This window comes from Procambarus clarkii, chromosome 60 (genome assembly GCF_040958095.1).
Source record: "Procambarus clarkii isolate CNS0578487 chromosome 60, FALCON_Pclarkii_2.0, whole genome shotgun sequence".
Lineage (NCBI taxonomy): Eukaryota > Metazoa > Arthropoda > Malacostraca > Decapoda > Cambaridae > Procambarus > Procambarus clarkii.
The window spans coordinates 19,795,287-19,821,516 of record NC_091209.1 but is presented as its reverse complement, the minus strand read 5'-3'; the positions used below and the strand labels follow the sequence as shown (position 1 = coordinate 19,821,516).

Sequence of the window (26,230 nt, the reverse complement as noted above, 5' to 3'; positions counted from 1 at the left end):
AAGACTAGGTGCAAGAAGTTTGGAAGGAAGGAATAAATGTATGTGTGTACTGTGTATAACAGTTCCACAAGCAGCACTTTACAAAACAGTCACGATGTAGTGAAGTGCTGCTGTGCCTGACTGCTGGCGTTTTGTGGTGTCTCTTTAACCATAATGCATCATAGTGACTTGCATTTTTAAATCATTCTATAACCATCATTTACTATTGTTTAATTCGTCATTTTTCTCCAAACTAATCCCTCACCACCTCATAAAAGTGGGATACAGGATAACAATAATGTATATATATTTATGTATGTTAAAATCTTTTCCCTAATGATTCGTATTTGCACACTTCACATGATAATACTGTAAGCACTGTTGTTGTACTGACACAGATGCACATGGAAATCTCAAATCAAAATCTGATAAATTTGGCAAAAACATACCTTGACTGTATCCCAACACCTTGTAATGCTCAAGAACTAATTCCTCCACCGAGCAGATTGTGACTCCACCCTCCCCAGCATGACGATCAGAATCTTGGCGGATGAATGCTCTTTTATATCCAGGAATATCTCTGTTGACAAATGTTGAGTCATCAACTGAGGTATTACTACGGCAAACACAAGACCCTATAAAAATAGCTTGCCATCATAAAAATACTAAAAACAAGATTGAGGACTGAATGCAATGAAATGCTACTTCCAGAGCATGAGCTTCAGATGTTCCCATAGCCAGCACCTATACAGGCCATCCAGTATTCTTATCACTCATTGTGCTCTTGAAACTTTTATCCCCCATCATAACGGGCATCATTGTAAGTAATTGTGGCATGCATCACAGGGAGAAATAATGGCTTGACTTAGTTCTAGCCACTACAAAGAGTGCTATAATATAGAGAAATGACTTATCACTCAAACTTTTCCTGCAAACAAAAATTTTAAGTATAGACTGCCAATTATTTCTGTACAAAATACTGTTGAATAATAAAGGGTACACCGCACACCACCACATGGTGGTGGGCTGTGTAACTGCATTTTTTCAAGCAATTTCCTGTTTTTATTGCATTTTGATACGTTTTTCTTAGTCTTGACTTGATCCCTGATTTCCAGGCACTCCTTGCCTCAGAGAGACAGAGAGAGAGAGAGAAAGCCAGATTGTGGTCCTGGCTCCCAGTAGGCAACAGTGGATTTCACATATCTGGTACAATGCCCTAAGGCTTGACTGGACCAGCACTTTGTTACTGGAAGCTACTGGGGTGGCCCTCCCAGAAAGTACCTTGAAATATTCCACCATAATCAGTGTATTAATGAGGCCACCACAAAAGGTAGAGTGAAACACTGATACCTTTTTAAATACTACATCCACCACTAGAGTATTTAAGATTGTATGACAAAACAGTTCCCTAGTATTAACCTTGTAGCACTCTCATTGGTAAAAAGGAAGAAGAATAACCGAGGAGAAAGAGAACGAGTCTTTTGATTGAGATAAGACAATTGCTGAGGCTTTGTTAAATTCACTTTGATTAAATCCCCAAGTGAACAAACTTCCCGAGATAAATATTAATACATGTAGAATGATTATAAATGGCTCCGAATGAGTGGGATCTGACAGCATATGATTACCAAGCATTGTGCTTGTAATTCATCAAAGATTAACAACTAAAAAGCACAAGCCTAAGAGGTATTAATCTGAACATAAAGTACAGTATATTTATAGACGTAATATACACTAACAACACTGTTAACACTTACGCAGGAAGGCTACGCCCTTCAATATAAACTTTTGGAGCTTCCATAGGTTTTAAGAGAGGCATCTTGGCTATAGTAGGAGCTAGGGCCTTGTGTCGTGCAGAGGTTGCAATGCGTCGAGCTCTTATGCTTATTGACAGACGGTGGCCCTTCCTCACTTCAGGATCACTCAAAGCTTGGCTGATTACTTCTACAGCCTGCAGCATGAACATATGATAAACACCACCACACTCCAGATACATAAAGAGCAATATGGCTAAAGCAATTCTACAGATCATTAAAGTACTGTACTGGAAATTTCATAGCTACAGTGACAATATTGTATTATAGAAATGCTTGTTATACTTAACAGTATCCCCTGGTTCCTTCATGAAGAGCTGCACGATATATAGCAGAGAATGTGAATTCACTTCAATTTGGAGAGGGACGAAGGCAATAAAATATTGAAATTTGTCATTGACTATACAGTGGAATCTCAATTTAGCAAATATCTGGTTGAACGTTTTGGAATTTTGTTGATGCCGTACCTTTTTTGTCCTTTTTTTTGTACCTTTTTATATATATATATTTTTTTCAATAGGAAGGGAGTAACATATTATATATATAAATTATATATATAAATAATCCTTCATAGACAAGTGTCTTCTTACCCCCTCTGAAAGTGAGAAATGGAATAATAATCATGGTGATAAAAGAAAATTAAGCTTCTTCATACCATTGCTGGTTTCTTCAAGTGCATCTCCAAGTTGAGAGCTAATCTGTCATACCACCGCCCACGGTAGTCCTGTAAATGTGTAGTCTGATCCAACAGTTCCTGCAGTTGCTCCACAGCCTTTTGATAGTTCTTGAGACGTTGGTAGCACTCCACAGAGCAGGTCAATATATACACCAGCAGGGAGATTGATGTGAAGCGCCTCAAGAACCTGGGTAGCGATTTGTCGTGATCCCTGATGTGAACAGTGACAGATAATGTTAAGTTTACATACTCTTACCGGGTAAAGTGAGGGAATTATTAGAAGAAAGTGTTAAGGCATTATGACGATACAGCTCTTGGAAAGGAAAAGCTCTTGGAAAAGGATTTGGGATAGGACTGAGGAAAGGAATGGATTACTGAGTAGTTTTATACTAGTTTAATCATGCACCATTACAATATAATTTTTTTTACTTAAAGCTAAAATTATAATACAGGACTGTTAAAATAAGTTTAATACAGTACAAACATTGCACGGAGATTTAGTCGAGCTTTTGTACAGCTGCATGAATAACAGCCATATAAAAAACTAAAAAAACCTAACTGGTGCTAGAAATTTAAAATACATATCCCAAGTGTATTAAAAATGAAGCATTAAATGAAATTAAAATTCAATGTTGCTATAACTCCCAAAGACAAGAATTCACCCGTGACAATTAACTGAAAAAAGGTGTAGACAAATGTGAAGTCACTGCTTTTTCATAATAAACGACAAACATGTGAACACATTCAGATAAAATAGAGACAAATTGAAAAGGCCCAGATGACAAGTTATGAATCACAAAGACAGAATGTCAAAACACTTCAGGGAGGCCCAAGAACAAAAACGGGAATGAGGATAATGTTTGGTTATATTGTAAGAACGGGTAGGAAAGGTGACCTGAGAAGTAACAGGATCTCATGTTATACCCACAAATATATTCAAAGTATATGCTGTACTAGATTTCTAATAAGAATACCGAGCATAGAAAAGTGACAAATAGGTGATACTGCGTGATAAAAAAATACACACAATATCTCACCCAAATACTCTTGAAGTACTGTACATAATTACCCCATGTCATTTAATTTTGCGAATTTAAATAGTTGACTTATAGACACATACAATTTGATTGTTTACATGCCTTTTTTTTTTAGAATATCCAGTTTGATGAACACAGTGAGGCTTTGTATTTAATGCTAATGGCTTGACAGTGATTTAAAACATGATAAATCAAAAGTCGATATATTAGTGTGTGGCAGGAACAAAAAAATAGAATTAATTTGTATAAATACTGCACGACTTGCTAAACTGACAAGCATCCCCAATGTTATGATAAGAGCAAAATGATATCAAGTCTACTGGTCTCTATATTTCATAATCTTAAAAAGAGATATAGCACGCAAAAAGGCCTCCAAAACCACATCTAAATTGACAGTAATAAAACAACTTGCGCACTCTTCAGTAGCAAGAGTTTCCAGTAGGCTTACATGAGCTGTGTATTCTTGAGCAGCTGCTGGTACGAGGTCCTGGCCAGGTCACAATGCTCCAGAGCTTCCTCCCACTTCTGACTCTCCATACAGTCCTGCACATCTGCCTGAATCTGCGAGCAACTTTCAAATCTGAAAATATAAGGATGAAACCCCAAGAAAGTTTCCATATATTAATATGTCTTCATTTAATAATTTGTCAGTACTTTACATGTCTAATTTAAAAGATAACAGAGCTGCTGTATATACAGAATTTGCCTCATTATTTGAACTCAAATTACCCACATGGATAGGATGAAAGTTGACCTAATTATTGTTGCTCATTTACAAGGATCAGGTGAGGCCTGGTCGACGACCGGGCCGCGGGGACGCTAAGCCCCGGAAGCACCTCAAGGTAACCTCAAGGTGATTCCAATAATGTGGTCTACTAATCCTCAGTGTGGGGGGAAGAGGAGCTGCAAGAGGCACAGAGATGAGATGTGGTAAGCTAAAAGCAAAGACTGAAGCTGCTACAATGGGGTGAGCAAAATCATTCAACTGAAAAAGCTTTCCAACTTCAGGATTGAAGCATGATAGCTGATCAAGTTAAATGATCTACAAAGGGGACTTGGAGATGGATCTTGTTTTCATCAAAAACCTCCATCCAACAGAAACCTGAAAATTTACAATCTGAGGGGCTCTGAGGAAGCATACTTACAAGATCATTCTGTTACCCCTGAGCTTGCCCTGAGAAAAATACAAGAACTAAGTCAGGTCCTAAAGTCACCCTTAACCCAGGAAAAATACCCATGCAGGTAAAATACAGCCTGTAGAGGAGCCACTCCTTTTGGATAGGTGAAACTTCTCCAGCTTATGTTGTAAATGACAAAACAGACCAGGAAGGAAGCTGGTAATAGAAGTGGTGTCCTAAACCACACAAAGTAAGCCTCTGCAAAACACAAGGTGGGGAGCAACAGAGCAATGATGGCTAGCAGACTTTGCCAAGCACTACGTGCTCAAAAAGGAAGGCCAAGGCTTTTAAGCCACAGAGCCAAACCTCACAGGCCAGCACCCTATTAAGCCTGGTGAATAGAAAGGGAGCCAGGATTAACCCCTATACATTACTTGATTAACCCCCAATAAAGGTTACTAGATACCTCAAGTTGATGAGTACTGGAAAACATGATAACAATTTGATGATACAGTACAATACAAACATGGGGGTCACTGTATACCTGATGAGATCATCTCTGATCTGGAAAATAGAGTGGTTCCTGATGATGTCATAGTGAGGGAACCTCACCTTGCCCATGTTGACCATGAGCAATGTGGTTAGCTGTGACTGCTGGCCACCTTCCTCGTCGTCGTCGTAGCGAGGCAGTGCGTACAACATTAACACTCTCATGAATACTCTCCGCACAGTCTTATTTACAAGGCAACAGTGACCTAGAAATGCCTTAGCTCTGTGGATGGAAGGCTGGAATTAATGCACACAGTATTTGGTTGATTATTATTATTGTTTGTATTTATGACTATCCATCTTCTAGTATTGAGTGGAGAAGCCTGTGGAAAAATTTTAACTTATCTAACTCCTGAAAACTTTTATTTCAAAATGCCTATCTTTTCTCCACTTAAAGCCAAGAACCTCTCTACCTTAACACTTACTGGGGCTTTGGGGCAAGTTGCTAATCATAATTACATATTACCTGTAGTGAGTTCTGGCAGTTGTTTTACTATCAAAGTCCAGCCTGGCACCAGTTCAACTAGTGAAAACAAGGCCCGAAATGATGTTACTTGCAGCAGCCTGCAGGCTCACGTATCAACTAAAACCCTCTTGGTCAAGGACTTTTTGCTGGAACTTGTCTAGTTGTTTCTCAAACATGTCCACTTTTGTACCGGGAGTATTTTTTACAATTGTTGAGAGGATACTGAATAACCACGGGCCTCTGATATTCATAGTGTTCTCTGATTGTACCTGTGGCAACTATACTCTTTACTAGGTTTATTTTGCCTTTCCTACCATAATGTTTCCTCCAGGTTGTTATTATTTTTCTGTTCATATTTGGGACCTGACCTTCCAATATCTTACATGTATATAGTACAGTATGTGATACCATCTCATCATCTCTCCTTTCTAGAGAGCACTTTTTGAGAGCTTTGAAATGGTCCCAAATCTTTAGGCACTTCATTGAGTCTGTGTGTCATATACACTTTGCTGTTTTTGCTTTATTTCACAAATCTCTCCAGCTTAGAAAGTGGAAGTGAGTACTGAGCAGTAATCAAGGGAAGAAAACACAAGTGATTTGAACATTAAGAGCACTATCGTGGAATCCCAGGATTCCTGGCTGATGTACGTTTTCTTTATTATGCTCCAGTCCATTCCCCTGGGCGCTAAGAGACTCCAACCACAGACCCCCACGCATGAGAGGCCAAAGTTCTATCGACCGAGCTATATGCTCACTAAATGTTCGGTCACCTGACAATGCTATTCTCGGATCCTTTCCATGTTGTTTTCCTTCTGTGGGGTGATCTGATTATGTCTTATACACTGCATTTTGTTAAAGTACTTAATTTTTACCATACTTAATTATCTGGAATTTATCACTGCTAAACAACATGCTATTTTCTGTTGCCCCGTTGAAGACTATTGATATCGACTGTAGTTTTTCAATGTCTTCTACAAAAGTAGTTTTCATACTGATTTTTGTAACATCTGCAAAGGATGACATGAGGTTGAGATTGTATTTTGTCTATACCTGATATGAGAATGAAAAATAGTGGTGCAAGTACTGTGCCCTGGGGTACAGAGCTTTTAACTGTACTTGGACTTTATTTTGAACTAAAAGCATTTGAACTACTGTGCAAATATTCAGATCTGTATTATGTTAAAAAATTCAGGATAGATGGAGGCTATCGTTTGATCATCATTGTATTGGAAAATGGGTTTAATACTTTTTTATATAGCCACATATTGTTGTACACTTGGATTATTTTCACAACACCTGGCCTGTTTTACCCCATTATTTAAGGATGTGTAGTAAGTCCCACTAATCCATGCAGAATGATGCCCATGTTGTTATTTTACACAAAGATTTATTTCAGTCTGATCTTACACTCTATAAAAAATAAAAGGCTATTAACAATTATTTAATATGAAATAGAGCACAGTACAGTATCTTAAATTGTAAAAAGTAAGCATTTTATAGTGTTTTACCTCTTCATAAATAATGAGTTGTCTTTAGGACCTTGGGAAAAAGCAGAGAGAATGGTTGGTTGTTGTTTAGTAAACTTCAATAAACCTGCAACCATGTCCTCTTTCTTCCCAACACCACTAATCTGAAATGAGTCGGCTCTTCAGTACTCAACGTTCAATTACACAGCGTTTAAAAGAATGCAATGACAAAGAATTTAAAAGTAACGAGAAAGATGAACAAATTACACTATCTGAAGGAAGTCTGAAAGAGAGGAACAAATGGGTAATAGTAAGCATTTCACATTTATAATTTATAAACATTCCCAATTTAGTCCCAACTTCTGCCTTCTACTTTGCCCAGGAAAATGGTTACTGGTGCGCTTTATTTATTATTATTATTATTATTATTATTATTATTATTATGGTGTGTAATCAGCCAATCCACACACCTATCCTAATGTGTGATGGCCAAACCAACAACTATCTTTTTTTATAGCAAATGTTGCAAGTGGTTAAATGTTGGTGTGAGGAACATTTGATGAGGGCTTCCTCTATATGCAACCAAGTTCCAAAGAGCGAGTGTCATGATGCACCGTCTTTGTTACAACGCATCACACTGCCCTCCTAAGTCACATACGAGCCATTTCCACTATAATATATGTACAGACAGTGAAGAATTTTATTTGTTAGGATGTAAATTAAATTGAAAAGAAGTATTATATATTTCTTATAGTAAGGGGGTACCACCTCTGGTGCAATTATAGGAACTCACAGCCTCAAAGAAGGGAACACAGAGCATTCAGAGAAAAACTTGCCATTTAACTCTGAATACGTATGAGTGTTCGCTTCTACCACCCCCTTTTTTTTATGGTATACACTTTATTATGCAAGGTTATACAGTTACATATCTGATTTTATACAAAAAATGAACATTGAGAGGACACAAGAAAAAGTTTGCTTCCTAGAGGCTGTAGATTTCCTCGAACTCCTCCGATGCCGGGCAGGAACCGAGGACGCATCGAGCATTCCCCCCCCCTCTGGATCACGACACTCAGGCGCTGGAAGAGAAAACTTGCCGCTCTAGGGTATCTTGTAGTGTCAATGAACTTGGAACCAAGATCCTTAAGAAACCTTCTTGCATTCTCTCCCCATGGGCCTAGGGTCTCGGACCCTATTGGAACGAAGTTGTACTGATGATCTAATTCCCTGTACTTGGCTGACTTGTATCTTTCTCTGTGTGTCGCCGCGGCTCCTGCTTGGCCAGCAGAGAGGTTGATGTATGTGGTTGCAAGGTGGATACGCAAGTATAGTCCCACGCCAACTGTCTGCCACCCTTCCACGGACCCAGCGTAATTCCGTTTTCATTTTTCTTACATTTTAAACATTTCTTACAGTATATTTCTTTTATTTATTTATTCTTATAAATGACAAAAAGGCTCAACAATTAAGGTGGTTTTCTCTTAGCAAAATTGTATGTGAAAACTAAGACCACAAGAAATTGGTGCTGTTTTAGGAAGAAGAATTTCCACAGCAACCTTTTTGTGAAGGTGATTAGCAGGAGCAGTCTCCCTGGTTTTTTTGAAGATTATGTCTCAACAAACCCCCTGAAGGTAACACCTCATTGTATCCCAGTGACGGCATACATTGTACATACTTCAACATGTAGCTAGTGCAACTATTGCATCATTGCAAGAACACTAGTCAATTTAACGCTTGCCAAGAGTGAATATCAGAGCAGAGATGGATGACTGAGCACCTTAACCACTGCACTGCGCAAAGCGCCTTTAGGCGCTCAGAGAGTTGTTCTTTTTGTTTTTTAATTTGGCTATATTTTAATGTTTTTTAATATTTTCATTACTATTTGTGTTTTGAAATGGAAATAGTTGACTTTGGAAACATTTTGACATTAAATTTACCTGAACATTTGTAAAAATAACAAAAATATGTCCTTGACAATTCCACCAAGACGTTTTTGCCGAAAATAGGTGAGCAGTGCAAGGGTTAATCTCTTGATTTGCCACAACATACAAAATAAGGGGTACTAAAATGCACAAACCCATGCCACCCAACTAACCTAACCAAACTACACATAGAAAACATGGATATTTGTGACCCTCTACTTATTATAGTTATCCTTATCTTTGTTTGTGAAGGCCCATAGCATCCAAAGTATGAAGTAGTATTAGTTAAGAGGACAGTTTGAACGGAGTACCAACTGTCCCCCACTGCACTGTGAAATTGGCACATTCATGGAATCTTTGCAAGGTACAGTATTGTAAAGTGACATTTATGGATGCTGCAAGTGTGGGATACAAGACTGAATGTGTCAGATGCATATGTCAAAGTCTCATTGAATAGTCATTTTTCTCAGTGATATTCCACGGCTTTATGAGTACGATTTAGTACTCACCAAAACAAAACCCATTGTAGACTCCTGTACATATACATTGATTGAATGAATGAATGGAATGAATGAATTGAATGAATGGAGTGAATGAATGAATGAAATGAATGAATGGAGTGAACGAATGAATTAAATAAATTAAATAATTTAAATTCAAGATTTAATTTTGATGATCTTTTAAGCTTGACCTGATCTTTGTTGTTGACATTTAGAGTAAAGAGCCAACCTGTTTTATATTTATATATTCTAGACAAGTAGCATTTTTAACAACTTACTTTCATCTGTTTACAAAGTCCATGAAGCTCTTCACTGGATAACAGCTGAAGTACCTCTTTTAAATCAATCACTTCACTTTCTGTCCAGAGAAAACTTTTATGAGACATTTTTCCATTATAATTTTCGAAGCATAAATATGAAAACAGAGAATTTTTGTCACCAAGCAACACTGGAAAAACATAATGCTAGAAGATTGACCATTTCATTATCAATAAACTAATCTGGCATCAAAATGTCATTGGTATCATATATAAACAATATTTAAACTTTGAGATTTGGCCTTCATCTTGACTTGACTTCCCAACATAAATCAAACAGGAGGATAAATTAAGAGTGATCCAAAAGGACAACAGGGCTCATTCACAGGAAAAGGAACACCGAAGTATATCTCTTCACCTTTGGTTAAGAAAGGGGCTTCACAAGCCACACTCAACTGCCCAACATGTTGTTGGAGCATGAAATCACCCCCATCCTCCCTTGCCCCACCACAAGAGAGAGTCCGCCAAACACACACCGAAACTACGACGTTGCTACAACTTTCGAACAAGTTTTAACACCTCCTAACCAGTTATAACAACCAATATAGCAAGTTGTAACAACGTTCTAATACGTCATAAACATCTTGAGCCAAGATGTAACAACTTTATTACAAGTTGTAACAAGCGGAAAATAGAGACAGTTACGGTTTGTGTTTCCAGGGAGGTGATACTCCAACTGCTTGTTGGGGCAGATGAGTGTGTAGCTTCTGAAGGAGCTACACCTCAACTTTTGTCACCTGCCACCTGGGGCTGAGGAAGTAGATGACAGAAGAAACACAGGGATCAAATACTAAAGATTATATCCTGAAGAAAGGCAATAATGAAAACCTACAACACAACTGGGGATGGGCAAGATGCCATACAGCTGGAAAATAGTGAATGTAGTACTGATTTTATAATAAAGGAAATATACAGGAAATCTAAACCAGGGACCATTGAGGCAAGATAAGGCAGCTTTACTAGCATACATACCATGAAAGGTATTCAAGAAAAGAGAGAGAACAAATAAGGATAACTTCAGTGGCATTTACAAGGGTGGCAAATTTACATACAAGGAATCCTTCAGAATACTATACACCATATTCACAATACTAACATCAGAGTATGTGGCATCAATGTGTTACCTGCACTTTCTTAACACTTTCGCGCAAACCGGACTCACCGAGGAGTCCTGTTTCGCCTAACGCTACCGCATAGTAGACATAAAGTTATGTCCTCTTTTAAAATATTTGTATAAAATTCAATTTTTATCCGATTTACTTTGGGTTTGTTTCAAACTGCGCGCCATGAGGCTCTCTTTCTCACCACTAGGCTGCATGGTACAATAAGTTCATGAAAGGTGTGGACCACTTCGATCAAATGGTATTATGTCCCAAACGGGTTGCAGGTGGGTGACTTTAGCCATTTATACTGGTAATGCTTCCCCCCATATCATGTATTATATGCATACTGTATGTCTGTTTAGGGAATTTTATTCCGATCAATGTACAACCAAAAATAACTGTGTGCAACAAGTATAAACTTGACAAACATAACAAAAGTAAAAACATTTCGCGTGTGTTTGACGCTCACTGATATGTTCCAGCGCTGTTTTATATTTGGCGCTATTCTATCTTACGCTTTGTTGATCTTTTTTACCTATGGGCTCATAGAACATTCTATTGCGAACACATTGACACAAAAATGAATGACGTACATAGAAAATTAATGTCATGAGAGTGAAATAAGTATAAACTTTCAAAGCGCCGTGCATCGTCCCGTCACCGATACCGGGTAACAATTTCACCACTTCCCACACTCTTGCGGGCGGGCCGCAATCATTATTCTACGCTTATATTCATATCACCGTGTTGGGAATTTCATTGCGAGTACATTGATACCAAAATTAACGCTGTAGGACAAGTGTGGAGGTGATAACAATCCCAAGAGTAAAAACATTTTGTTGCTGTTGGGCGCTCACGGTGAGTCATCTTCGTAGTTATTTATTTGGTGCTGGTATCCCTATACGTTTCGTGACTTTTTTTACTGATGTTCTTCTAGAGAATTTTATTGCGAACACGTTGGTACCAAAATGAAATACGTAACTCGAGAACTAAGGTCATGAGAGTAAAAAGTGTATACACATTTTTGTTTTTACGCTTACGCGGCAAAACGCCGTGAGCACTTACGGTTGTTTCCCTGACCTTCGTGGAGAGCGCGAAAGTGTTAAGCACATAAGAGACAAAAGACTAAAATATAAGGACAGGTGACGAGAGAAATCTCACATTACTTAGGTAAAGAATATCCAGAGAACATGGTCAAGTCATACACATAGGTACCAACAAGGTGAAAGAGAGAGAGAGAAATTACAGTGCGGCATATGAAAGGGGCAAAACCAGGGCGAGGGAAACATGTGGAAACCAAACAGAATACATTAGATACAAGGATAAACTTTTAGATAGAATTGTGAATTCAAATATACATTAATATACCCGAAGTCCTGGGAATCACAACACTAGGTGTCAAACAAATTATTAATTATTCACAGGTGGGACATAGGAGCTGAAACTAATTCCACACAAGCACATTTAAGCAAGTACCCACACATACAGATAAAGTACTTACATACGCTAAACTATACAAAACAGAACATACCACAGCCTTATTCATTTTACCTCCCTCCCTCTCACTATTGCAAGACACTACAGTAAGTTTACACAAATCAAAACCAAAACACAGGGAGTAACAACTCTTCATTTTTATTAAAATTTGCTTTGTAAAATATATTATAATGATATTTACAAATGGGTATCTATTTAAACTTTACATAATAATAATAATAATAATAATAATAATAATAATAACAATATGTAGATATACAGTATGTATAATACATGAATCATCTTACCGTTATGTAGAAAACCTGCATAGGTGAGTTCATTAACGTACAATGCAGTATCTTCTTGCTCACAAATATCCCGGTACTCAATCTTGGAAACTCTATTCCATTTAATCTTTCTTTGAAATAATCGAACATAAAGCTTTTGAGCTGGTAATGCTAGACCGTGGAATGTCTTTATGACATCCAGATCATCAGCATTTAAAAGTTTTACATCTTGGGGCTGAGAAAGAACTGTACCTAAAATTCTAAGAAAATTTTCTAAATAATATCCTTTATGTTGCCGGTACATAGCAGGATCATTCACCTGTTCTTCTTCTGCAGGCTTTGCCGGAGATGTGGAAGCTGAGCCCGAGGGAGAGGGTGTAGATTGTCTCTTTCTGTGGTGTGCTATTGTCGATAAACTCTGAGATGAATTTTGTAAGAGCCCTGTATTTTTTAAAGCTTGTTTATGTTTCCAAGGACTTCCATGAGATCTCCTTTTTATTTGTGAAGATGTCTGAGATAATAAATCAAATGCATCTTCCTGACCACTGACAGACTGTTTGACTGATGGGTCTACATTTATGTCAAGAGAACTTAACTTCGCAGGACTTGTAAGTTCGAAAAGCTTTCGGACATGAATCGTACTTCCCTCGTTATCTGCATCATTAAGCGGTGGACTGGGGGACCTTACTGGGGTAACAATTACTGGGCTCCTAATAGGACTGAACAGTAGAGCACTCTCCCTTCCACTCTCTGACAAATTACTATTTTCATTTGATTCTAGTGCTTGCAATTTATGAGACAATTGCTTTTCATCTAATTGTTCAACTTTGGGGCATATGGACTTATCCAATAATTTTGTTATATTTTTCTTTATATTTTCAAAGGATTTGGGTGATAACGAATTTGACATTTTGCTGAGAATAGGTCTATCTGGTGCTTTTTTGGGAGTTTGGCGATCAAGTAATTTTTCATTTGGCGTGAGTTTCTCACATGGAGAGTGCATGAAACAGTTTTTCTCTTCTTTTATTAGTTCACAAGAAATAGGTTTTCTGCTTTTATTTGGAGAGGTCCTTGTAGGCGAGCTCATTATTGTGGCTACCTTTTCAAAATCATCATTGTCTGATATTGTCTTGGCTTCTTTATCAGAAGATGTACAGCTTTTCTTTTTGTGTTTCGCCAACGCAGACGTACACCTCGACTTTGTACTTAATGTCAACTTTTTGGGTGTGCCTATTACAAAAGATGTGTCAAATTCATCCTCACTCACTATGTCTGTCTGAGTGTCCTCAAGAGTCACTTCACTGATATTTTTCTGACCTTGTCTAAGTGTATCATTTTTCTTCGGTGTATTCACTGGGGAGGGAGATTTCCAGTCCTCCTCCAGCATCAATTTAACTTCCAAGCCAGATTTTGTTTGTGGAGAGCATGTGCGTCGAGCAGGCGGCAATAATTTCGGTGCATTGATCACTCGAGGATCTTTAACCTCCTCTGGTGTTGTCTCTGGAGACCCCCAATCTGCCTCCAGAAAAGCTAAACCATTTTTCTGAATTTCTGGCACTTCATAGGTGATCACTTTTTCCTGCCTTTTCACTGGTGAGGATTTCATCTGCTTAGAGTTTGGAGAAAAGTAAGGAGAAGGGGTTTCATTGCAACTCTCAGACTGTGGGGATACTCCAGATTCAAAATTACTACCCGAGTCATTTTCTAATTCAAAAAGCTGTGTTTCCACCATATTTGAAGTTATGTAACAAGTCTCTGTACTACTGTCACCTGGGTTTGCATCTGTATTATCATATAAAACACACACATCGTCCATGTCATCTTCAGTATCAGATAACACTGCTTGTTTTCTTGGTGTAACCTTGTTCTTTTTCTGATCAGCCTTAAACTTATTTTTTAGAGACTTTCCTTTTTTGCCACCTTTCTTTTGATCATATTTACTTTTACAGTCTTGGTCAAGGTGCCAATTGATCTTGCTCTTTGGAATTTGAAGGCTGCACCCTGGGCAAGTGACCTTCTCAACAGGGGAGCTAGTCTGAGCCTGCCGCTGGAAGAAGTGTAGTAGGGTCTTCTGGGGCTTGCCAGTGTCGGCTGCTTTACCTGATTTACCACGCGGAGTCTTCATTTTGTGCTGATGTTCCCAGACTGTTACCTATGGAAAGTAAATTTGTTATAAATCATGTAGTTATACTCCTTTAACACAACACTGAAGTAATGTATATTTTTTAGTTACAGTAAATTGTAGCAGGTATCTTAGTGCTCTATGCTAGCCATATCTCATCATTAAAATATCATTATGAAATATTTGTAAAAACTTAAATTCTAACCCTCTCATGATACAAACATTATACAATATTCTTAATGCTCAATTTTTAATACAGTAGCAGTCCTACTTCTTATCAAGAAATTATTTTATATTTTTATTCAATACAAACAGGCATAACCAATAATTATTGCAAGCAAAATATGGTTTCAGCTTGTGAAAAATTACTTTCTAAGCAAGCGGAATCCAATTTGCTTCCACCTTGTAATCTCAAAACTGAAAGCTGCAAAACACCATACTGTACTCTGCCTTGATAAGCTACACTGCAGTATAAAGAAGGGTCATGTATATATACTATACAGAGTATTTTATTATACCTGTACAGTATATAATATATATATACTATATAGTATATACCTTAGACTGCTACAAATGCCACTGTTGTGAGTGTAGACAACATCTGAAGATAGGTACATAGATGATCAGCCCATTGCCGAATGGTCGAGAACATGTGATGTTATCAGTTTGGCAACAATACATCTGCTACATCATCCCTGCAAAAAAAAAATTAAACCAGTCAAAAATTCCCTACAATATCCATAGCCAACATATTTAAATACATCCATACTTAACATACCCATTCCTGACCTAGGCCTAACTCATCAATGTTCTAATAGACCTACTGTAAAAGAAATATGACTAATGACAGATATCCAGCAGACACTAACTACTGGACAGGGCTGGCAATTTATCTGCGCCCAACTTATACCATGTTGTTGTTATAGATTCAGCTACTGGGAACAAAAAGTTCCAGGTAGCACGGGCTATGGTGAGCCCGTAACTTACCTGGCACAGGAGCGGGGCAAGAAGCACGGGCTATGGTGAGCCCAGGAGCGGGGCAAGAAGCACGGGCTACGGTGAGCCCAGGAGCGGGGCAAGAAGCACGGGCTATGGTGAGCCCAGGAGCGGGGCAAGAAGCACGGGCTATGGTGAGCCCAGGAGCGGGGCTGGAACTGTGAACTTATACCAATAATGAGGTCTTAATGAGTTGCCTCACTTCCAACATCCTCCTGCCCTAAACAAGCTTCTTATACTTTACACCTAACCCACACTAATGCAGAAGACATCAAGTTCACTCATAAGAGGTAAAAACTTTCCCATGCCTCTATCTTCACAGAAATATTCCCATAGACAATTTGCAGAATATAGCATTCAGTCAGAAACCTTATTTATTATATATCATATGCAGATTTTCCTTTCAGTTGTTAGTCATAATAACAGCTGGGAATGAAAGAGCAGATAACAACCATTGCATATAATAAAATACCCTTTTCTACTGAGCCCCTCAGTAGATTACTGCTGTATATAATACATGGTTTATATACATGGTGCACAAGGTGTATAACATAATAGCTTTAACTATGGGGGAGCACTTTGCATGTTACAGCCGAGTGGCCAAGTAACATGAAGGTGTCCCTGTGGCTCTGTGGTAAAGCACTCGTCCGGCACTTTGCGAGGACTTTCACCTGGGTTCTGGCCTGGAAAGAGTGACTGGGCACCAACCATTAACTGTAGCCTCTGTTCACCCAGCAGTGAATAGGTAACATGTTTTAGGATTAAAGACCTGCCCGAAACGCCATGAGTGCTAGTGGCCTTTCAAGAAGGGAAGGGAAGGGAACTATCAGGGGAAAGCGCCAAGCCATTGCAACTATATAGCACTGGGAAGGGATCAGGATAAGGATTTGGGATGGGATGGGGGGAAAGGAACGGTACCCAACCACTTGTGGACGGTTCAGGGGATTGAACACCGACCTGCATAAAGCGAGAAATGTAAGAAATTTTGTATATATAAATAAAAACAATAAAACAAGAATTGGGGCGACTTGTCTGAGAGGCCCTCTGGACGCCCCGGTGTCTACTACCTCACACACTTATACCCCTCACCACTTTCAAGTACATATCTTAAGAACTAACCATCGATTACCCTACAAAGTACAACTACTGACATGTTGTTGTTATAGATTCAGCTACTCGGAACAAGTTCCTAGTAGCACGGGCTATGGTGAGCCCGTAGTGGACTTACCTGGCACAGGAGCGGGGCAAGTAGCACGGGCTATGGTGAGCCCGTGGTGGATTTACCTGGCACAGGAGCGGTGCTTTTTGAACTACTGACACTTCTACTGAGATAATATGATAAAGCCTCACCCACACACCGTGGCAGGAGACACATGTTCCTTCAACCCGCCACCTGACTTGTGTTTACATTTTAGCGCCTTAAGACTCACTACCAGCAATCTAAATTATTTGATTTAATCATTATAATCACTCATCTTATTAGCGTGCACTACATAAATACTCTTTGATATATTTTATTAGACTCTTTTAAAAGTGGTTTGAAAATAGTAATAACAAGTGCTGTATCAAAACTCATAATGGTAAGATGAGCCAACTGGCGCCGCCTGGCAGAATTGTCTCAGGGATGGTACGTTTCCCGCCTAAATGTATTCCAATACTATATAAATGTATTTATTTATGTACAAATACAAATACAAATACAAATATTTATTCAGGTAAAGTACATACATACAAGGTGAACTACAAAAGTTGATGGATTTATAGATAGAGCTAATACATACAATGCCTAAAGCCACTATTACGCAAAGCGTTTCGGGCAGAATTTATTTATGCAAGTTCTTACATTTATTTACACGTATAACAACCAGAGTTTAATGCATACCTTATCTAATAATAAAAAACTACATAATAGTCAACGCTCTCAGTAAAGCCATTATAAGGGTAGAAGAGACAACTTGGAGCAACTTCTGCACACATTCATTCATTTTTTTTTTAATTAACAAGCTTAATAATTGAATAATAATAATTCATTGTGAAGGAGGGGAGGGTATACATAGAGCATATGTGAGGCTTATATCGAGGTGCCACCCACCCCAAGGCCGAATTACTGACCCCGCCCAGGATGCCACCCCACAACCAGCTGTATAACTCCTGAGGTTATCTTGGTTATCTTGAGGTTATCTTGAGATGATTTCGGGGCTTTTTAGTGTCCCCGCGGCCCGGTCCTCGACCAGGCCTCCACCCCCAGGAAGCAGCCCATGACAGCTGACCCAGGTACCTATTTTGCTGCCAGTACCTAATCACTGCTAGGTGAACAGCTGCATTACGTGAAAGGAAACGTGCCCCAAACGCCCGGGATTTGAACCAGGAATTCTTGATTGCCAGTCGAGAACAAACCAGATTGTACTTACACCACCTGATTGGTACATATAGCAATGCACTACTAATTCTAATTATTTTTTATTTCCATTTATTAACAAACTTAGGTATACACGAACACGAACCTTTAAAGAACACAATAAAGTAGCCGTCACAACTGCAAGAAAAATGACAGGTTGGATAACAAGAACTTTTCACACTAGAGATGCTATACCGATGATGATACTTTTCAAAACGCTTGTGCTCTCTAGAGTAGAGTACTGCTGCACAATGACAGCACCTTTCAAAGCTGGAGAAATTGCTGACCTGGAGAGCGTGCAGAGATCCTTTACTGCTAGAATCCACTCAGTAAAACATCTAAACTATTGGGACCGACTAAAGAGCCTAAAACTGTACTCCCTTGAGCGCAGGCGGGAGAGGTACATAATAATTTACACGTGGAAAATATTAGAGGGGCTGGTCCCAAACCTGCACACAGAAATAACATCACATGAGACCAGAAGACATGGCAGGATGTGCAGAATACCCCCGTTGAAAAACAGAGGTGCAACTGGTACTCTGAGAGAGAACTCTATCAACATCAGAGGTCCGAGACTGTTCAACATGCTTCCACTACACATAAGGGGCATAACTGGCCGACCCCTCACAGTGTTCAAGAGAGAACTGGATAAACACCTCTAAAGGATACCTGATCAACCAGGCTGTGACTCATACGTCAGGCTGCGAGCAGCCGCGTCCAACAGCCTGGTTGATCAGTCCGGCAACCAGGAGGCCTGGTCGACGACCGGGCCGCGGGGACGCTAAGCCCCGGAAGCACCTCAAGGTAACCTCAAGGTAAGGTACACAACAGTGCCGCTGCCCTATTCTATATTTACCTGAATTTACCCGAGGTAAAGCTCTAGTAGCCGTCCCCGTGGCGCAGCGGTAAGACACTCTCCACCACACAATATTTTCTTCTGGGTAAAAAATTTCCTGCTAGAACAAACCATAAACCCTTACTAGGATTGGTTGGTAAACAAATTTATATTAATGACAATGCTAGAATTCAATGTTGGGCGTAGTTATTGTCGCAGTTTGAGTATGAGTCAGAGTTTAAACCAGTAATGGTAATGTAGTTGCATTCTTATTATTAACATCTTTATTGACAAAAATTTATTTCAATTTTCCCTAATCCGAGTAATTCAATTAGGTCTTATTAGAGTGAGGATAATGCTCGTATTCACTGCTACACAGGGCAGAGGATCATACACAAGACTATAGGTCAAAATCTATATACACACACACACAAAACTGTGTGTGTGTGTATATAGGTCATATATACACACACACACATGAAGCACATCATGTGTGTGTGTGTGTGTGTATATATATATATATATATATATATATATATATATATATATATATATATATATATATATATATATATATATATATATATACACACATACCTAAAAGGGGGTACCACCTCTGGTACAAGTGTAGAGACCCATAGCCTAGGAGAAGAAAAATAAAAAGTACTCAGAGAAGATCTTGTGGATCCTCACTGAACACTTTGATATTTTCTTCTCCTACCACCCCTATTCTTTTGGTATGTGTGTGTATATATCTTTATTTCAATATGTCATTACACAAAAGGGTTACAACATCGGTTACATGCAGGGTACAAGGCTACTTGTTATAGGTTGTAGAGTTCCTCCAGCTCTTCAGAAGGCGGGCAGGAACCATGGATGCAGTGAGCATTTCCTCTCTGGATCGCCAAACTACGGTACTGAAAGAGGAAACTGGCGGCTCTAGGATCTCTTAGTTGTTTCAATTAGCTTGGAACCCAGCTTTTTTAAAAGAAAAAAACTAGCCACTTTTACCCCAGGTACCAAGTGTCTCTGAGGCAATGGGGACAAAATTGTAGTGGTGATCAAGATTTCTGTATTTACGCGACTTGGCAGCTTCCCGGTGATTGGCAGCACCTCCTACCTGTGCAGCACTGAAGTCAACATAGGTATTGGCTAAGGTTGAAACGCAAGTGTAGTCCCACACCAACTGTCTACCATTCTTCCAGGGGTTCACTGTGATCCCGTCTGGGCGACCGACAGGCTCATCAGAGTTGCGGGACATTAAGTAACGGGGGTTCTCTCTCTCTCTGCTGGACAACCGGCTGTGGTAAGGTTTATCTTAATAATGTCAAAAACCTCGCCGTGTCTTGTATGCCATCCTCCTGTCCTTTGGCAGAGAAGGCCATGCCGTCCGTACCTGTCAGCCACCACCTCGCCGCAAATACACCTGTATTCGGTGTGGATTGGGGCAGCGAGGCGGAGAGCCACGGCAATTCGGAGGGCCTGCGGTGTGAGACCAGTTGCTGACATTGGGGTTGCTAATAGGAAGTCAACATATATATATATATATATATATATATATATATATATATATATATATATATATATATATATATATATATATGGTCAACAAAGTCTATATACTTAGTTTATATACATATATAATACTATATACATATAGTATTATATACTATATACAAAGTTTCTATATATATATATATATATATATATATATATATATATGTGTATATATATATATATATATATATATATATATATATATATATATATATATATATATATATATATATATATATATATATATATATGACAGTGTCAGATCATGGAGGAAGAATTGAAACAGGAATTTCCTTAAGTACTTTCGTATATTAATACATCTTCAGAAGGAATGCTTCTGAAAAGAAGGATTCCTTCTAAGATTCCAAAATATGTTTGGTCATCATATTTTCAGTCACGTTATTGTGACTCATCGTCTGCAAATTTAAGATAAAGTGTTAGGCTGGCGTCCACTACACCGGATTTAGTGAAATAGTTGCACGGTTGTGGTACAATAGGCTTTAATTTTTTAGTTTCACATTCAACATAAGAGTGTTCAAGTGAATGCCCTAAAGGTCTGTCAGAGTGTTTACAAGTTGAATATTGTAATAGTGGTTCAGCCTCACTAACCTGCCAGACGTGTCTATAGCCAAGGCGAATTCTCTCAATGACTACACGCTGCAGATTAGCAGTTATGGAAGTGTTGAATTCTAGCATTTCCGTTGAATACATAAACTCGGTGGAATCCATGCCGTTTGAGGCTATTTAATTTCAGATAATCAGAAAGGCAGCTATAGAGTTGCCACGGTAGAAATAGCCTAAGCTACTCTATCCCTTTGAGATGTATTTCTTTCTTGTCTCAATAAACATACTTGAACTTGAAGATGAGGAACTATCTTAGGTATGGTTGGGGAGATAATTTACTGTTGTCTGATTATGTGTGGTGAAGGCTGACCAGAGTATTCACGGGGCTGTAGTATTGTATAGGGTGGTGCTTCCTGTGGAGTTGATTTTTGTTGATTGATGCAAGATTTTTGGAAGAGCTGTATGTAGGCAGGCTAATGGGCTAATGGGATAAATGGGAGTTGGAGGACGAGGAGAGGGATGACGTTGGGAAACCAAGGGGTTAAGGACAACTCATTCGGGTTACAGTGAAGATAATGAGTAGGGATGATAGTTGCAGTGAAGAAGATAGTATATAAAGTCAAAATTTAAGATGAGGGGAAAAGGAGGACGGGGGAAGTTGAGGAGAGAGGGGGGGGGTGGGACTGAGGAATGGATGGAACTGTATCAGGAAAAAGCCATTACGACTATATAGCACCATGAAGGGATCAGAATAAGGATTTGGGATGTGACGGGGGGCAAAGGAATGGTGCCCAACCACTTGGACGATCGGGAATTGAACTCCGACCTGCATGAAGCGAGACCGTCACTCTACCGTCCAGCCCAAGTGGTTGGGCAAGGGGGACAGAGGGATGATGAAGAAAGAGGCGTGGGAAGGGTTGATATAGGTTTCTCAAGATGTAGATTGTAGACGATTTTATTATTATTTTTTTGCGGTTATTGATTCAAGCAATTTTCAAACAAAAGACACTGAGCTAATAGCCAAAAGTTTGACGCAAGTGATCGAGCAAACATCTTAAAGGTTGGCATATATGTTGTTCCAAACGTTGACTCAAAATTGTATTTTTTTTTTTTTGCTACAGTTGTACTGAATGGGTAGAAGAAAGGGACACTACACACAAAGCAAGTTTCTTGATATTTTCACTACAGAGGGTGCTGTAAGGACGTGTCTGTGCAGCTGGCACCGTTCTTGTGCCAGGTAAGTCCACTACGGGCTCACCATAGCCCGTGCTACTTGGAACTTGTTCCGAGTAGCTGAATCTATAACAACAACTGTGCAGCTTTAAGGAAAGAAACATTAAGTTCTTTAAGGAAATGTAACACCCTTAGCATAGGTTCGAATCCTCATCACGGCTCCTACGGATTTTCTCATGTATACATTTATTTATATATACATACAAAAAGGTACATTAGGTTTATGAGAGTAAATAGGATTGATATTTTTACATTCTTTGCAAAGCCACTAAACACGCATAGCGTTTCGGGCAGGTCCTTAATCTAACAGATAATTTTAAGTAGGTAATTTGTATACAAATTAGAAGAATGTTAACAGATACATAGTAAGAAAATTTGAAGAAAATTAATAGGTACATTTCTGTAAAATTCGAGAATTGTCAACAGGTACATTGTAGTATAATTTGAAGATTAATTCAACATACATTGTAGTATGTAGGCTAGGTTTGGTTAGGTTAGGTCAACCTAACATATCATATTTATTCATTACTAACGTATTACCAGGAAGCTGTGTGAAGCTTGTGTAGCTTGTGGTAGCTTGTAGTAATTAGACGGACCGAACCATGATATAAGATGATAGCAGTGATTACAATAGTGAAGTTGAATGGCTTAGGCACATATATTGGGAGAGAGCACAAGATAAAGTGTGAGTTTAAAGCACTAGGTAAGGAAACACACTTACGTTACGTTAATGTTATTACTCTCTGTAATAGCAACATTAAATGTTTTTGGAAATATTCTACATAGGGTGGTGTTAAGATTAAACCACCCAGGAGGTGGCACGGGCATGAATAGCCCGTAATTCTAAACACAAAGTCTTGTGGCTATATATATACACATCGCCTGTTAGCGGAAACCCAGGAGCAGTTACAGCACCGCTCCTGTGCCAGGTTAAATCCACTACGGGCTCACCATAGCCCGTGCTACTTGCAGTTCCCAGTAGTTGAATCTGAAAAAAAACAAGACTAGAAGACTACTGTGCCTTGCGGCAGGTATACACACTGTTAGGCAGATACCAGATGACCCCAGGGATGCGAACGGCGGATTCCACCTCACTAATTGTAAGACAACGCCCAGCAGACATCCTAGCTCCCCATTCCTCCGCCTGGGCGACACTGGCCAATCAGGGTTGCCAGATCCAAATTGCTGAAAGTAGCGAGCTGACGGTCAAAAAGTAGCGAATTTGTAATTAGAGTAGCCTAATTTTTTTTAGTGACTGATGTGGGTTTCAAAGTAATAGTGGGTGATGGTTTATTGTGCACCCTGAACCCCGACCAGTTGTGTAAGCGAACCCCGACCAGTTGTGTAAGCGGACCCCGACCAGTTGTGTAAGCGGACCCCGACCAGGGGCCGGATTCAGGAAGGTACTTACGAAGGTTTTTCCTCTTAGCTAAGAGCGAATTCCTTCTTAGCGCCTTCGTGGCGGCTAGGTCCGTATTCAAGTAGGTACCCTAAGTGGAAAAACCTTCGTAAGTTCATTCCGGGATTTAAGTGTGGTTTCGACCACTCGTAGCTTTACGTAAACTGGATATAAGTCATTTTTTCTCTACTACATAACACTGGGATCGATTTATGATATTGGAACATGACCAAAATATTATAGCTGGTGAATCTAGTGAAGAGGAATCCTTCGTGTTAGTTATATATGCATTCTCTGCTTGAAACTTGAAGTAAATATGTGTTTGATGATAGTAGAATTAGTTTTATAATAGCAAGATATTATACCAGTAGTTATTAAGTAAATAAACACTGGTGAACATGAAATATGAGAGAAGGTGATGAGCCCTGCCTGATGGGATCATTTACTATCACCAAATGCCCCTGTTCACCTAGTAGTAAGAGTGTACCTTAGCTATACATACCCATTTCTAATTTATTTAGTTTGGTTTTATTTTGAAATTAAATCTGGGTGAGACATAAAATAAAAATATGCTGCACAAATGATGTTAGGTAAGGAGAAGGGTAAAAATGTCACAAACTTTATTCATTGAATACTTAAAGCTATAATTATGACTATATACTGTAGATTATTAAAAAAGAGAGAGGGAAGTAGGGGTCCAAAACCTCTTCCTGTTATACAATTTGGGTGTGGAACAAGTAATTATCAAAAGAAGGCACCATGCCGGGAAGGCTATGTAGCAGTAAGGCAGTGAGGTGAGGCAGCTACTTATTTGAGAAATGCTTATTTTATTTACCTTATAAGCTGAGGCAACTTATTTTATTTGAGGAATACTCAGCTGATTCCTCTACATTTAGCATGGAACAAATTTGTGTCCAAGACCTCTTCCTGTTACTCAATTTGGCTGTGTGTAACCAAACTAGAAGTGCTCTACAAATCAAGGGACCCAGAATGTGGAATGACCTCCCGAATCATGTCAAAGGCTGTACCTCTCTCAACCAGTTTAAGAGTTAAACCAAGTACTGCCTAATTAACTCCATGTAACCTAACTTACCTCCTAAATGTCAACCCATGTCTTGCTATTTTTTAAACAACGCTGTTCACCAACATGTGCAATTGCTGAGTTATGCTATGCTAACCCCCCTTTTTGTATTTTTTATTCCTTCTTTCAACACAATTTATACCTAATCCCGATTACTAAGTTTTAGTCTGTGTTTTTTCCCCCACACCTTGCCCGAAATGCTATGAGTATTAGTGGCTTTAGGTATTGTATGTACTAGCTCTGTCTATAAATCCAACATTATGTTTGTAAATCAACTGTATGTACTTTTCCTGAATAAAATGTATTTATTATTTATTTTTTAATCAGTAAGTATTAAAAGAAGGCACCAAGCTGGGAAGGCTATGTAGCACCATTGTGTGTAACAATAAACCAAATTTTTTTTAACAAATAATGCACCTGTATGGTAAAACAAATCCTGTCAGCTGTAAAAATATTGATGCAGTTATTTAAATGAAAAATATAATGAAAGAAATATTACTGGTTTATTTTTATCCTATCTTTTTGTACTGTACAGTATATCCAAGGAAGTGAAAAATTGAGACATAATACACAATTTAATGAATGATTAGCATGGATTAGCAGTTCAAAAGAAATATGACTTGTATTACATATCAACATGAGATCTTAATGATCCATGGTCAACATGATTTAATAAGGATAATACAGTACTGTATTTGTAATAATACAAACTATAATTTAAAATCTTTATTACTGATTTTTTTTATTAAGAAGATTAGGTATACACAGCAATGTGCTGCTACCCTATTCTATATGGAATATTACACAGTGTAGATAAAAAACTAGCTATAAGTTTATCTAATACTCCCATCTCACAGGATGGTTAGACATACTGTACATGGAATCAATTTAGAAAATACCAGCCTCAATACAAAAAACAAATAAACTCTGACTAAACAACTCTAAGCAATTTTCACAAGAGGTAAGCACTGAATCATGGAAACATTATATTATAATTACTCTTACCAGTTTCTACAAAACTCCTCTCAAACAATGTATTTTTAAACATGTTTAGGTATACACAGCAATGTGCTGCTTCCCTATTCTGTCTAAAGGACCACACAGTGTAGATCAAAAACCAGCTACAAGCTCACCTCACAGGATGGCCAGTCATACATGGAATTAGGAGAGAACAAAATACTTAATGCTGATCTATTAGTCTCCACTGGCAAAATCTGGGTGCAGCACAAGAATATCTTCCAATATTCCTGAGTGTATGAAGTAATTACAGAGCTCAAAATACCTCATACCATTTGGTATGAAGTCACTGATAACAGGACAATCACAGATATAGTG

At 38.6% G+C, this 26,230-nt stretch overlaps 1 protein-coding gene across 5 annotated transcripts in view; it reads right to left on the bottom strand.

Moving 5' to 3' along the window:
- LOC123766719 (fanconi-associated nuclease 1) overlaps window positions 1-23,557 on the bottom strand; it is a 32,880-nt gene extending 9,323 nt beyond the window's left edge. For 2 of the 5 annotated variants that reach the window (XM_045756021.2, XM_069307650.1), the window contains exons 1-10: window positions 17,179-17,332; window positions 15,391-15,527; window positions 12,732-14,862; window positions 9,806-9,885; window positions 7,148-7,269; window positions 5,169-5,396; window positions 3,955-4,086; window positions 2,449-2,680; window positions 1,737-1,930; window positions 429-559 (exon numbers count right to left, since the gene is read on the bottom strand). In XM_045756021.2, coding sequence (XP_045611977.2) covers window positions 429-559; window positions 1,737-1,930; window positions 2,449-2,680; window positions 3,955-4,086; window positions 5,169-5,396; window positions 7,148-7,269; window positions 9,806-9,885; window positions 12,732-14,835 — 3,223 coding nt within the window. In that variant the 5' untranslated portion in view covers window positions 14,836-14,862; window positions 15,391-15,527; window positions 17,179-17,332. The other 3 variants (XM_069307648.1, XM_045756022.2, XM_069307649.1) reach the window with 3 other exon arrangements.
- Window positions 23,558-26,230: the final 2,673 nt, after the last annotated feature.